This window comes from Colobus angolensis, unplaced genomic scaffold (assembly GCF_000951035.1).
Source record: "Colobus angolensis palliatus isolate OR3802 unplaced genomic scaffold, Cang.pa_1.0 Scaffold113, whole genome shotgun sequence".
In the NCBI taxonomy this organism is placed as follows: Eukaryota; Metazoa; Chordata; class Mammalia; order Primates; family Cercopithecidae; genus Colobus; species Colobus angolensis.
The window spans coordinates 3,528,702-3,544,639 of record NW_012112364.1 but is presented as its reverse complement, the minus strand read 5'-3'; the positions used below and the strand labels follow the sequence as shown (position 1 = coordinate 3,544,639).

General features: G+C 36.3%; 1 protein-coding gene across 2 annotated transcripts in view; it reads left to right on the top strand.

Annotated features, from left to right (window-relative positions):
• RNF17 (ring finger protein 17) overlaps window positions 1–15,938 on the top strand; it is a 114,861-nt gene that overhangs the window by 21,327 nt on the left and 77,596 nt on the right. For both annotated transcript variants that reach the window (XM_011958692.1, XM_011958684.1), the window contains exons 7-11: window positions 5,956–6,127; window positions 7,314–7,390; window positions 7,659–7,733; window positions 11,400–11,707; window positions 14,797–14,955. In XM_011958692.1, the coding sequence (XP_011814082.1) occupies window positions 5,956–6,127; window positions 7,314–7,390; window positions 7,659–7,733; window positions 11,400–11,707; window positions 14,797–14,955 (791 nt within the window). The remainder of the gene's footprint in view (window positions 1–5,955; window positions 6,128–7,313; window positions 7,391–7,658; window positions 7,734–11,399; window positions 11,708–14,796; window positions 14,956–15,938) is intronic.

The window sequence follows — 15,938 nt, the reverse complement described above, 5'->3', positions numbered from 1 at the left end:
CCATTTGTAGGTTGTCTTTTCACTCTCTTGATAATGTCCTTTGATCCACAAAAATTTTTAATTTTGTTTTTTTTTTTTTTTTTTTTTGAGACGGAGTCTTGCTCTGTCGCCCAGGCTGGAGTGCAGTGGCTGGATCTCAGCTCACTGCAACCTCCGCCTCCCGGGTTCACGCCATTCTCCTGCCTCAGCCTCCTGAGTAGCTGGGACTACAGGTGCCCGCCACCACACCCGGCTAATTTTTTGTATTTTTAGTACCAGGATGGTCTCGATCTCCTGACCTCGTGATCTGCCCGTCTTGGCCTCCCAAAGTGCTGGGATTACAGGCTTGAGCCACCGCGCCAGGCCAAAAATTTTTAATTTTATGAAGTCCAGTTTGTTGTTTATTTTGTTGCTTGTGCTTTTGGTGTCATAATTCAAGATATCATTGCCAAATCTAACATCACGATGCCTTTTCCCTATGTTTTCTTATTTATTTATTTATTTTATTTATTTTTTTGAGACGGAGTCTTGCTGTGCTACCCAGGCTGGAGTGTGGTGGTACGATCTCAACTCACTGCAGGCTCTGCCTCTTGGGTTTACGCCATTCTCCTGCCTCAGCCTCCTGAGTAGCTGGGACTACAGGTGCCCGCCACCACACCCGGCTAATTTTTTGTATTTTTAGTAGAGACGGGGTTTCGCTGTATTAGCCAGGATGGTCTTGATCTCCTGACCTTGTGATCCGCCTGCCTTGGCCTCCCAAAGTGCTGGGATTACAGGCGTGAGCCACCGCGCCCGGCCTGTTTTCTTTTAAGAGTTTTATAGTTCTTACATTTAGGTCTTTGATCCATCTTTTTAGTTAATTTTTGTTTATGGTATAAGGTAAGGATCCTACTTCATCCTTTTGAATTGGATATCCAGTTTTCCGGGCACTATTTGTTGAAAAGATTGTCCTTTCCCCCACTGAATGTTCTTGGCACCCTTGTCCTAAAGGAGCTCACCATATATGTGAAGGATTATTTCTGGGATTTTTGTTTTATTCTATTGTTCTGTATGTCTTTCCTGATGCTAGTACCATGCTGTTTTGATTACTCTTGTTTTGTAGTAAGTTTTAAAATCAGAATGTGTGAGTCCTACAACTTCGTGTCTTTTCAAGATTGTGTCTCAGGGTCTCTTAAGATTTCATATGACTTTCAGGATGGGCTTTTCAATTTTCACAAAAAAATGTCATTGAGATTTTGTTAGGGATTGTATTGAATTGTAGATCACTGTGTAGTATTGAAATATTAACAATAATAAGTTTTCCAATCTATGCCCATAGGATGTCTTCTCATTTATTCATGTCTTTAATTTCTTTCAGTAATTTCATATACAAGTCTTTCGCTTCCTTTGTTTATTCTTAAGTATTTTATTTCTTTTGATGCTATTGTAAAAGGGATTGTTTCCTTAATTTTCTTTTGGGATTACTCATTGTTACTGTGTAGAAACACACCTTATTTTTATATGTTGATTTTTGTATCCTTTTTTGTTGAATGCATTTATTAGCTTTACTATTATTTTATGGCATCTTTAGGGTTTTCTCCATGTAAGATCATGTCATCTGCAAATAAAATATTTTATTTCCTACCAAAAGATGATTTTACTTCTTCCTTTCCAATTTGAATGCCTTATTTCTTTTTCTTGTCTAATTGCTTTGGCTAGAACTTTCATTACTGTGTTGCACAGAAGTAGCAAAAGCAGGTATGTCTTGTTCCTAATGTTACAAGAAACGCTTTCAATCTTCACCATTGAGTATCATGTTTGCTATGAGTTTTTCCATATAGGGTCTTTATTATAGTGAGGTAGTTGTCTTCTAGTTTGAGTGATTTTATCATGAAAATGTGTTGAATTATGTCAGGTCCTTTTTCTGCATCAATTGAGACACCACTTGCGTTTTTTGCTTTTTTTCTGTTAATGTGGTGTGTTACATCAATCACATGTTGACATCTGTATGTTGAACTATTCTTGCTTTCCAGGAATAAATCTCCCTTGGTCATGGTGTATAATTCTCTTACTATACTGTTGAATTTGGTTTGCTAGTTCATCTGAGGACTTTCTATCAATAGTTATAAATGATACTGGTCTACAGTTTTCTTTGATGTCTTTGTGTGATTTTGGCATTGGTAGTTTTGGCCTCACATTCCTGCCTCTTCAACTATTTTGGAAGAGTTTGAGGAGGATTGGTGTTGATTATTACATGTTTGGTACAATTTACCAGTAAAGCTATCTGGTCCAAGGCTAAATTTTGTTGGGAGGCTTTTTGATTACTGCTTCTATCTCCTTAGTCATAAGTCTGTACAGATTTTTTAGTACTTTTATGAGTCAGTTGTGATAGGTTATGTATTTCTGGGAATTTGTCCATTTCACCTAGGTTATATAGTTTATATATAGTTGTTCATAATAGTCTTTTAATCTTTTTTATTTCTACAAAACTGATAGTAATGTACCCAATTTATTTCTGATTATAGTAATTTGTTTTTTCTTTTCTTTTTTTTTTTTTTTTGAGATGGAGTCTCGCTCTGTCACGCAGGCTGGAGTGCAGTGGCGTGATCTCGGCTCACTGGAACCTCTGTCTCCTGGGTTCAAATGATTCTCCTGCCTCAGCCTCCTGAGTAGCTGGGACTACAGACACTCGCCACCATGCCCAGCTATTTTTTTTTTGTATTTTTAGTAGAGACAGGGTTTCACCTTGTTAGCCAGGATGGTCTCGATCTCCTGACCTTGTCATCTGTCTGCCTCGGCCTCCCAAAGTGCTGGGATTACAGGTGCGAGCCATCACGCATGACCTGATTCTCTTTTCTTTTCTTTTATTATTATTATACTTTAAGTTCTAGGTTCATGTGCACAACATGCAGGTTTGTTACATATGTATACATGTGCCATGTTGGTGTGCTGCACCCATTAACTCATCATTTACATTAGGTATATCTCCTAATGCTATCCCTCCTCCCTCACCCTTCCCCTGATTCTCTTTTCTTAGTGTGACTATAGATTTGTTAATTCTAATCTTGAAGACAAACTTTGGCTTTCATTTTTCTCTGTTGTGTATTTATCTCCTCTCTCATCTTTATTTCCTTCCTTCTGCTTTCAGTTTAGTTTGGTCTTTTTCTAGTTACTTATGGTATATAGTTAGGTTGTTCATTTGCAAGCTCCTTTTTAAATGTGAGTATTTACAGCTATAAATTTCCCTCACCTTGCTTTCATCGCATCCCATAAATTTTGTGTTCTTGCTGCATTTGTCTCAGATAATTTCCTAATTTCCCTTGTGATTTATTCTTTGACCCGTTGGGATTTAGGAGTATATTGTTTGATTTTTACATGTTCACGAATCTTCTGGGGTTTTTTTTTTCTGGTATTTCTAGGTCATTCCATTGTAGTCAGAAAAGATACCTTGAAGGATTTCAGTCTTTAAATTTATTAAGACTTACTAATAAATGTTAATGAACATTAAACATTAGTCAGCATGGTCTAACATATGTTCTGTCTCAAAATGTTACATGCACACTTGAGGAAAATGTTTATCCTCATGTTGTTGGGTATAGTGTTCTAAATATGTCTGTTGGGTCCTATCAGTCTATAGTGTTGCCCAAGTAGTTTATTGCTTTATTGATTCTGCACTGGTTGTTTTATCCATTATTGAAAGGGGGATATTGGAGTCTCTAATGATTATTGTAGACATGTCTGTTTTTCCCTTGAATTCTGCAAGTGTTTGCTTTATATGTTTTGGGGTTCTAGTGTTGGTACATATATGCTTGTAATTGTTACATTAAAGTCTATTTTGCCTAAAATTAGTAGAGCCACCCCAGCTTTTTAAATTATCGATATATATTGTCTTTTTCCATCCTTTCATTTTCAACCTTTCTATGTCTTTAGACCTAAAGTGAAATTTTTGTGGCTGCATATAGTTGGGTCGTATTTTTTATCCATTCTTCAGATTTGTGCCTGTGGATTGGAGTTTAATTCAATAATACTTAAAATACTGATAAGGAAGGATTTTTGCCATTTGGTTTGTTGTCTGTATGTTTTATGGCTTTATTTATTGTTGCTTATTTCCCCCATTGCTGCCTTTCTTTGTGTTTACTTGATTTTTTCTTTTGTAGTCACAAATTTTGATTCCCTTCTCAATTCTTTTTGTGCATATTCTGTAAATAGTTTCTGTGGTTACCCATCAGGATTACATATAACATCCTGAAGTTATAACAATCTGTTTTGAGTAGACAGCTTAACTTTAGTTGCATGTAAAACCTCTACTGCTTTACGTATCTGCTCCCCTTTATTTTTTCGATGTCACAAATTACATTCCTCTATATTGTATACCCATTAAGATAGATTGATATTTTGCATATTTGTCCTTTAAATTCTGTAGAAAATAAAAAGTAGAATTATAAATAAAAATTACACTAACATTGGTTTTTATGTTTGCCCATGTATTTACCTTTACCAGAGATGTTTTTATCATTGTATGGGCTTTGAGTTACTGTGTAGCCTTCTTTCACATTAACATGAAGGACTTTCATTAGTATTTCTTATAGGGAAAGTCTACTGGTAATGAACTCATTCAGCTTTTGTTTATCTGGGATGTTTTAATTTCTCCTTCACTTTTGAAGAATACTTTGACAGCTTTTTCTCTTTTGGTGCTTTTAATATACATTGCCTTTGGACCTCCAAGGTTTCTGCTGAGAAATTGGCTGATAATCTTATTGAGGATCCCTTGTACTTGACAAATTGCATTTTTCTTGCTGCTTTCAGGATTCTCTTTGTCCTTTGGCAGCTGGTGTTCCTTGAGCTCTTAGATTTATAGATTCATGTCTCGTCAAATTTTGGAAGGTTTTTTGCCATTATTTCTTCAAATAATTTCTGTCTGTCTCTCTCTTTTACTGTGATTCCTGTAATACATACATTAGTCTGCTTGATAGTGACCCACAAGTACCTTAGACTTTGTTCACTTCTCTTCATTGTTGTTTTTATTTTTTTCAGACTTCATTATCTTAATTGTCCTATATTCAAGTTGGCTCATGCTTTCTTTCTGCCTGTCCAAATCTGCAGTAGAACCTTTGGTGGATTTTTAAAATTACAATTACTGCAGGGTTTTCAATACAATCTGTAGAATTTCTGTTTGGCTATTTTATGTAATTTCTTTATGTTGATATTATCATTTTGTCCCCTAGATCATTTTTCTGATTATTCTGTAGTTCTTTATCTATGTTTTCCTTTAGCTCTTTAGGCATATTTAAGACATTTGTTTTAAGCCTGTCTATTGAGTCCAATGCCTGTGCTGCTTTGAGAACTGTTTTTACTATTCTGTTTTTTTCCTTTGAATGAGCATGTTTTTCTGTTCCTTTGTGTGCCTGGTGGTATTTTTGTTGAAATTGGGCATTTGAGAAAATAGCCACCTTCCCCAGTCTTTGCAGACTGGCTCTTAATGTAACAATCCTTCACTGAGTGGTTGTGTGTGCCCTGAGCCTTGAGATCAGCCTGAGGTCAGGCTTAAGATCTTCTCAGATGTTTTCTGAGCATGCATCTTGCCTGGGCCTCAGTATGGCTTTTTCAATTCCCCTATATGTACAACTGCTTTTATATATCTTAATGTCCTAAAGAGTCTGAGCTCAGATTCTCCTCCAGACCTTAGATGGTCTATTGTATGTCTCTACTTGTAATCTCCTGCCTTCTATAAAATTTGCTTTTCTCTAATTATGTATACATAGCTTTTAACTGTAATACATTTCAGTTCAATTTAATATCTCACTTACCATGTTATATGTTAATTTTATCAACAAGTAAAAGTACCCTTTCAGATACAGTTCAGTTACTGTATGCCTCATTTAACCATATTATGTAAAATTCATCAACTACTGAACTTACTCTTCAAGATACTATAGATCTACTTTTCTATAAATATTTATGAAATACTGCAAAATAACTCTGGAATCTTAAATGAAGGAAAAAGAACCTGTGTGAAGAATTTGCAAGAACTACTGATGATTATCTATCAAATTTAATAAAGGCCAAAAGCTACATTGAAGAGAAAAGAAACAATTTGAATGCAGCTATGAACATAGCAAGAGCATTACAATTATCACCTTCTCTGAGAACATACTGTGACCTGAAGCAGGTAATTCAATAGTTTACAATGTGAGTTATGTCTGTGGTAGCTTATTTTATATGCTTTGGAATATATTTAAGACAAGAATTTGTTTTTCAGATTATCCTAACCTATATTATTATTTAGAATTCTAAATTGATGACAATATAGGTTAGGATAATCTAAGTTATAGTAAGATAATGTTTGAAATCTAAGACAAACATTGTAAAATTTATATGGCCTTTTGTTATTTTTGACTAGTTAGGGAAATAGTGCAATTAAGTCTTTATAACACTTGATCTGAGAGCAAGTAAGGTGACATTGAGGTTAAAGTTTAGGTTTCTAGGACACCTGAATAAAAAAAATGAGGACAAATAAGGATAGCAAACTGAATGGGACTCTGTTTTGTTCACATTAACAATTTAGGTATGGCTGTCAACTCTTAACTTTAAAATTTAATTCAGAATCCTAGTCAACTTTTTCTCTTCCCATTCCATCCCAAATTGTGCAAGTCAAGAGACAGCTTCCGCCATCTCCTATCATCTAATCATGTGCCTAAGGGGCAAAATTGGGCAAAAAAACAAAAAATGTTTCTTATAGTTTGACAGGACAAGACTAATCACAGATATTTGCTGACTTCTGCCTCACTCCATAAAGGTATAGATCTTGGCTTTAGTCATCTTTGAATCTTCAGAATCTCACTTCCCATGGATAATCAGATGTATAGAAGAGAAGCCATTAGTTTACCCGCCTCCAAAGTTTCTAACGTTAAATGAAAGAATTTGCCATGACCCTACTTGGCTAGGTGTCCCAGGCTTTAGTTCTAAAACAATAGTAGTCGTTTCCTGTGAATTACACGTGTGACACTAGAAAAAAGTGATAAAATTTGGTCTTTATCCTAGTAATCTAGTTAAGAAAATAGGGCAAAAAAGGAGAAAACACTTGAAGATAGCAATGCAGTTGCAAAATGAATCTGATCAGTTTTCTCTGATTGTGTAATTCTGTCCTATTTCTTAGTGTCTATTGTTACCTTTTATACATATCTCCAAAAGTCATAAACACTTATTTATATCCCTTTGAGTGCCCCAAATTGAGCCTGAATGCATTAATTAATGAAATACCTAAAAGATACAATTTTATTTCTAAAATCTTACTGTTCAGCAATATTTGTGACAAGATTCACACATGAATGATTTTTTTTTTTTTTCAATTCTAGATTATCCAGACTTTGAAGTTAACATCAGATAGTGAATTAGCACAAGTTAGTTCTCCACAACTAAGGAACCCTCCCAGGTGAGTAAGTCGTAGTTCAGGAGACGATAACAAGTATAAAGATGTGCTAGAACTTAAATGTATTAAAATAGCAAGTAATAATAAATTGAAATTTTGGGTCACAAATGTTTACCAAGTTAGCAACCAAATTAAGTATAGTCTGTGCTAATTTAGAAAGTTATTTAAATGTTTCCTTTTCAATTCATTAATGTCAGCAACTGATTTTTGTTTAGAGAACTTAGTAAATTTGTATTAGAACATTTATGGATATGTTAATGTTTTATTATAGGTTGAGTGTGAATTGCAATGAGATCATCTGTATGTTCAACAATATGGGAAAGATTGAATTTGGGGACTCACCAAAGTAAGTATAAGCATGGTAACATGCCATTAATGTCTGATAGTACCTACATTACCTAAGAGACAGAAAAATTGATGTTTAGTATAATTCAGAAGCTAAAAAATAAAGGACAAAATAGTTCCTATAGTTAAATTCTATGTATAATATTTTTTTAAAGGCCTAGAAGGGATCAGTATTCAGCAATATACATGTCAAAGTTATCTTTGAGATGGATTCAGTCAGCAAGCACTGAACACTGCTAGGCACTAACTAACACCCTAGATACTGGGATAAATGTCAAAGAAATTGCAATAAGTAGAGGAAAAAGGACATATAAACAATAAAATGCATAATTGCTAGGGTAGTGTATGCAGAATTTACTTGAGGTGCAAAGCAAAGGAATGATCAGTTCTTCCTAGGGTAACAGGACTTGGAAAGGTATTTTCTTTTCCCATATCTATTAAAATTAAGTAGCAAGTAGAAAGGAGGAGAAAAAGGAAGTAGGCATCTTATGGGCAGTGAATATATGGGCAGTGAAATCATATCTATTAAAATTAAGTAGCAAGTAGAAAGGAGGAGAAAAAGGAAGTAGGCATCTTATGGGCAGTGAATATATGGGCAGTGAAATAGCATGCTAGGTTCAGGGAATGGTGTATATAATTCCATTCTCTATGTCCGCAAGGATACATAGATGCTAAGTCCTAAAGACTTTGTATGCTAATGATGTTTGAACCTTATGATCCATGCTGTCCAGTGTCATAACCATTAATCACATGTGGCTATTTAAATTTAAACATAAATTAATTAAAACGAAATAGAATTAAAATCCAGTTCCTCAGTTCCATTAGCCCACATTTCAAGTGCTCAGTAGCCACATGTCGTTAGTGACTACCTGTCTTATTCTATTTGTGCTACTATAACAAAGTTTAAAAAGAAGAGATGTTGTTTATTGTTCTGTAATTTATAAAGAGCAGGTGTTTATTTGCTTGCAGTCCTGGCAGCTGAGAAGCCCAAGATCAGAGTGCTGGCAGGTTTGATTTTGGTAAGGGCTCTGATCTCTGCTTTAAGATAGCACCTTGAATGCTGTGTCTGCACGTGGCAGAAAGCATGGAAGAAGGAAAAGGGACAAATAACTGTCCTCCCACGGTGGAAGAGCAGAAGAGCGAAGAAGGGCCTAAGCTAGTTCTGTCCAGACTTGTTGTAAAGCACAAATCCGTTCCTGAGGGCACAGCCCTCATTACTTGATCATTAATTTCCCCAGAGGCCCTACCTCTTAATATCACCACAATGGGAATTAAGTTTCAACATGAATTTTGAAACATTTAGACCAAAGCACTGCTATATTAGACAATGTGGCATATTTCCATTATCACCAAAAGTTCTGTTGTGCAGTAGAGTTCTAGGCAGTAGAAAGCCACTAAAAGGTTTTAAGCATGAAAGTAAAAATAATTAGATGACATTTTTAAAGGATAATTCTGGTGGCCATTTGGGGGATTATTTGGGGTAAGAGGATGACAGTGAAGGCTGAAGGATCACTTAGGCCATCATGTCAGTAGACTCAGCAAGTCATGAGAACTAAAACTTAGCTAATAGTACTGGATAGGGACTGAGAATAGATATGACAAATGCAAAATAGGGGAAATTAGTAAAACTTAGTAATGTTTGAATATGAGGCATGAGGAAAAGGGAAGCATCATCAATGGTTTGTTTACAGGGCTTGCTTTGGTGACTAAGTTGGTGGATTGTGGTATTATTCATCAAGATTAGGAATACAGGAAGAAAAGTAAGTTGGGAGGGGGAAGATAGTATGTTGAGTACTTACTGTTTACCAGCTTTCTGAGGAGAAATATGTACAGCTTAATTGTATATGAATGCTGAAACTTAAGAGATCTTGGACTTGATTCTGGGTTTAGGGGTAATCAAAATATAGATGTAGAAACCCCCACAAAGAAGTAAGTTGGTTCATTGTAGGTGGATTGTCTCCAATGGAAATGGTCCCCCGAGAGAAGCATCACATTTGTTACCTTAGGGAACAAATTAGTCTGGCTCACGGTATTACCATTTCAGAAGCACATAGGATAATGTATACTCTAAGCCTGGTAAATTCATATAAGCCGAGGTCACAGAACTGATGTGTAGTCAAAATGCCAGTTCGTTAACTTAATGGATAAATATAATTGTAAACAGGGCCTAGAACTGAGGCGCTATCTTGTCAGAAGTTACTTTCTTTGTAATCATTTTTGATTAAAGGGAATAAAATTAATCAAATAGCTTAATAGAATTAGGCTGAGATGGCCGGGCGCGGTGGCTCAAGCCTGTAATCCCAGCACTTTGGGAGGCCGAGACGGGCGGATCACGAGGTCAGGAGATCGAGACCATCCTGGTTAACACGGTGAAACCTCGTGTCTACTAAAAAAAATACAAAAAAAAAAAACTAGCCGGGCGAGGTGGCGGGCGCCTATAGTCCCAGCTACTCGGGAGGCTGAGGCAGGAGAATGGCGTAAACCCGGGAGGCGGAGCTTGCAGTGAGCTGAGATCCGGCTACTGCACTCCAGCCTGGGCGACAGAGTGAGACTCCGTCTCAAAAAAAAAAAAAGAATTAGGCTGAGATAGCTGATGAGATTCCTCTCCATCAGAGAGAAGACCTTGCCAGAGGAAGTGGAATACCAGTCCTTCGGCTCAGTCATCTTTCTCCATACTTGGGAGAGCCCTGCCCCAGATTTACTTCTGTAACTTGACTTTGTGCTTACATGGATAATCAACAACCTTTGCAATCAATATGTTCTTTTTGACATTTTTACAACTTGAATATGGTTACTATCATTTCTAAGACACTAAAAACTACTCTGCCTCTTTAAGAATCTGTACTAATCTTCTGCTTTACATTTAACTTTGAGAGCTGCCTTTTAAATTCTTTCTTAGTTTTTAGGGAAAGTATTACTGTAACCTGCATGTAGTGATTACAAATGATAGTTAAACCATGAGTTTGCACAGTAAGAGCAGGTATTCAAACAGGTCAAGGACAGTACCCTGGAAAGATACTAAATTTAAAGCGGGGAAAGGGTAATCTGTAAAAGAACTTGAGACGGAGCAGACAGAAGTTGAAGGAGAACAGAAGTGGTGTCGTACAAGTCAAAGCAGAGGTTTATGATACTGGAGCTGATTAATAATGTTGAATGTCTCAGGTCTAATAAAAATTATGAAAAGAGATATTTAGATTGCAAGGTTGTGTACATATATATGACTCTCAGGTATTTGGACTTCAACATATGTCAGTTTTACTTAGTTAAATGTATGTCCTCTGTTGGAAGAGTCAGATAAGCATGTATCATTGCTAAACCCAATTGGCTTTGTTGGTCGTTATTTCCACAGTGGCTTGTTAAACAGTGATCTGTGAATAAGCTAAATCCATCATGGAATAACTAAAATATAAACTTCATGAAACCCAATCTTATCTCATTGTAAAATTTCTATACTTGTAGATTTGATAGCCTAAAAACCATCTGGGTATGTGGAGAAAATAGAAAAATATGGAGTAGAATGGATAAATAACTGGCAGTGGGTTAGTGGCTATTGAATAATCATGCCCAGAAGATTCAGATGAATGGCCATGGTGGAAGTTTCTAGTGACTTATGGTTGGGCCATATACCTCTGTATTCATAAGCTTATATCTCTGCATTTTTAAACAGATGTTATCCCCAAGAAAATGAAATTAGACAGAATATTCAAAAGAAATACAATAACAAAAAGGGACTTTCTTGTTACGATACATACCCACCACTAGAAAAGAAAAAGGCTGACATGTCTGTCGTAACCAATGAAGCACCACCACCTCCTTTGCAACCTGAGACAAATGATGTACATTTAGAAACAAAAATCTTCCAGCCACAGAAAGACGCTGTTGCAACAGCAACCCCTAAAACCATTGCTGTGTTACCTCAGATGGGATCTAGCCCTGATGTGATAATTGAAGAAATTATTGAAGACAACATGGAAAGTAAGTAAAAGTGCAAAAGCAGGAGGGAAACATCTTGTAGATAGACACAGTTGGTGCCTTTTTCGACCATGCTTTTAACGAAACATAATTGCTGTTACAATCTTTTTTTCTCTCTCTCTCTCTTTTTTTTTTTTTTTTTGAAATGGAGTCTCGCTCTGTCGCCCAGGCTGGAGTGCAGTAGCCGGATCTCGGCTCACTGCAAGCTCCGCCTCCTGGGTTTACACCATTCTCCTGCCTCAGCCTCCCGAGTAGGTGGGACTACAGGCACCCGCCACCTCTCCCCGCTAGTTTTTTTGTATTTTTTTTTTTAGTAGAGACGGTGTTTCACTGTGTTAGCCAGGATGGTCTCGATCTCCTGACCTCGTGATCCGCCCGTCTCGGCCTCCCAAAGTGCTGGGATTACAGGCTTGAGCCACCGCGCCCGGCCTGTTATAATCTTATTCCTAACGAGTTAAAACCTGTTCATTCCATGCCCCTCCCCTCACATTTTCCAGAGTTAGGATAATTTTTATTTTTAATGCAGTAATATAGCTAACCTCTGAGGTATAAATTAATATCTGGTTTAATTAGGGTATTTTGAGATTTTTTTAGTGTTCTCACATGTAAGTCTTGTATAAAAGATATAAATAAATGAGAGCGATGTGATTTGTGGACACAGTCTTACTACTTTCTTTGAATTAAGAACATCTTCTCTTCAATCTTTGTTGTGAGATTTAATATAAACTATCATTATAATGTCTATTTTATAACATTTAAATATATCACAGTTGTATTTAATTACATTTCCCATGTCAGTATTCTTTCCATTAACATGGAGTGAGATACTCTACTATGTAGTTTTATACTGATAGTCTCCTTTAAGACCATTTTTCAAGATCAGCTTTTGTTTTCCCCTACTTGTTGTCTATTTTATTGGTTGATTCTCCAGAATTACATTTTTAAAAACACGCTTCTTTCCACTGTATTATCATTGATGTCTCAATTACTTAAGATACTTGTAATAACTGTATTCACTGATACAAGGGGTGTTGCCATTCCAGTATTTTGCCAGTTTCAGTACAGCTTTTTAAAAACTAGCATGTCATTGTTAACATTAACATAGTTAATACAAGTTGTCTTTATTTCTTATTTTGGTGAAGCATGCAGCACCGATGATCTTGGGGAGACACCTAGATATCCAAAAAAGCCTCTTCAGAAAACCTCATCTGTTCCTTTTGGATCAAAAGCAGGTACTGTAATAACTGTCTGAGCTTGATGTAGTGAAGTTTACTGTATGTGTTATAACTCTTACCTCGTCTGAGATAGTAAGTAAAGTGAATTTCACTGATAACTAAAACATATTACTTTCTAATGTTAAAAGTTTTAATTCTGGGGCCAGACACCATGGCTCACACCTGTAATCCCAGCACTTTGGGAGGCCGAGGCGGGTGGATGATTTGAGCTCAGGAGTTCGAAACCAGCCTGAGCAACATGGTGAACCCTGTCTCTACAAAGAAATACAAAAACATAAGTGGGTGTGGTGGTGTGCAGCTGTGGTTTCAGCTATTCAGGAGGCTGAGGTAGGAGGATCACTTGAGCCTGGGAGCTGGAGGTTGCAATGAGCTGAGATCACACCACTGCACTCCACCCTGGGTAACAGAGTGAGACCTCATCTCAAATGAATGAATGAATAAATGAATGTTTTGACTCTGGCAGAAATATTTCCCCCAACAAAAAAATATTTTTTGGGACAGAGTCTTACTCTGTTTCCCAGGCTGGAATGCATGATCTTGGCTCACTGCAACCTCCTCTGGCTCAAACGATTCTCATGCCTCACCCTCCGGAGTAGCTGGGATTATAGGCATGCACCACCACGCTCAGCTAATTGTTGTATTTTTAGTAGAGATGAAGTTTCACTATGTCGGCTAGGCTGGTCTCAAACTCCTGTCCTCAAACGATCCTCCCTCCTTGGCCTTCCAAAGTGCTGGGATTATAAGCGTGAGCCATCGTGCCCAGCCAGGAATATTTCCAAAATTTGTACTTCTCTCAGATATCACCCCAGTTGTATGTATTTGTCTTTTTACCCCACCCTAAATATGGGCATTATTCTTTATATTTTCTATTGGATAGTTAAAATGATGCATTTGTTCAGTTTCTGTCATCTATCTATACTTGGCTATATTCATTTCCACTCCTCCTAGTCTTTGTTTTTTAAACAGTTTTACCATGTAAACATTTATCTCATTCAGAAATTAAATATATATTAAAATATTATGTGAAACTTCCCCCCATCCTACTCCCATTCTATTCAATGTCTCCATCTCTTCCAGATTTTCCTTATGCATTTACAAATAAACGCACACAAATTATTTTTCCAACCTTCTCTCTCCCTCTCTCTCTCTATGTGTATAGCAGGGGTTCTTATTTATACACAAAACGCAGCATACCACTTTTTTGTTTTTTGCATTCCTTCCTTTACATTATACTTTGGAGATCTTTTCATATTAGTGAAGACACTTGACTTAAAAAAATTTTCTGACTCTCTTTACCTCTACTCGCCCCACCGAAAAGCACATACATTCCCCTAAATGCTGCTTAGTGCTTCGGCTTTGCCTAAACATTTTTTCACATCTGATTTATAAGACTTGGGAGTCAGAGTGGCTATGAGCTGTATTGGTTCTATAGGTAGGGTATAGATGGAAGTGGCTTTTATAGGCTGTCCTAGAAACCTAATCATTATCAGTAGGGATTCTGAGTTCCAAATATGTTCATAAATAAACTGAACTTTTGTAATACAGTAGAGTTACAGCATATACGCAGACTTTAGAATCTTAACTATTACATGGACTATGATTCCACTTATTTAGCATATTTTGCAAGTAATATGAAGTATTTGTAGTTCAGGTTACTAAAGAATTCATTGTTGAAAGTGATCCATTTGTTTTATCAATCATTTAGTGCTTGGACTACTTCCTGGGGCCTACGTGCAGTATTCCCAGAGTTCACAATGCCATAAGACACTCTTTTAGAGGCTGTTAGCAGTTGTTCAGCTTTTGTGAATTATTTTCTAACTCATGGTTTATTAACGTGGTTTAAACATTTTTATCCAGGTTCTGCAGAGCTAGTTTTTGTAAGCCACGTAATAGATCCTTGCCATTTCTACATTCGGAAGTATTCACAAATCAAAGACGCAAAGGTACTGGAGAAGAAGGTGAATGAATTTTGCAATAGGAGTTCACACCTTGATCCTTCAGACATTTTGGAACTAGGTAAAGAAATATTAGTCCAAGTTAAAATATCAAATTTATTTAAATATTATAATAACTTGGTCAACCCACATAAGACTTGTTATAATACAGATTTTTACTCTAAATTCATTTGTTAGTAAGCATAAATGTTTTAGGATTATTTAACATAACTTATTTAGGCAAATTAGCTAAGGATTAAGATGGAATGTTGGCTTATTTTTAGAGTGAAATAGGTACAGAAACTCCATTACATAGTAGGGCGAATTGCTTTTAAAACTACAAAACCTGTAACAGGTCATGTAGCCTGTCCCCTTGTCTCCATGAAGAACTGTGCCTCTAAGATGATTCTTCTTCTTTTGTAACTCCAGTCTCTTGCTGGCCATTGTGAGTGTTGGGGCTAGCATTGAGCACCTGAGATTCAGGAGACCTGTGGCACCCATTCCCAGTGCTCTACAGAGGGTAATTGTAAATTCAGTCAGTCTTTTAGTTGTGAGGGCATGTGAATTTACCATGCTTCAGGCTTTTGTTACGAGTATTTTTCTTGTAACATTGTTGACTGAATTTGATTGTACCTTATAATATGATGAAGCTATGATTCGTTTGTATTAATAGAGTGTTTTTCTCATTATTTAAATAGCAGTCAACACCTATATATAACTAATACTGAAAGTGTTTTATCTGTCTAGTCTTGATTGATAAGTTGTTTAAAAGTATGATTAACTCTCAGCTCATCTGTATAGCCTTTCAGGATATCAGAAGAGTAGGATCATCGTATACTTTGACAAAAATGAATAGTAATTCTAAAACTTAAAAAATAACATTTATTTTATGCCATGTGAGCTAGGAATATTAGGTTGTTAGTATGTAAGTGGAGGAAAGTGTAGTACTGAATTTAATTTTTGTGGTTGCAGATAATATGTCCAAAATGTAATACATGCCAAAAATAACTCAGCTTATTTTCAGAGAATGTTCTAAGAAAGCCAAAAAGCTGTGCTTTAAGTTGT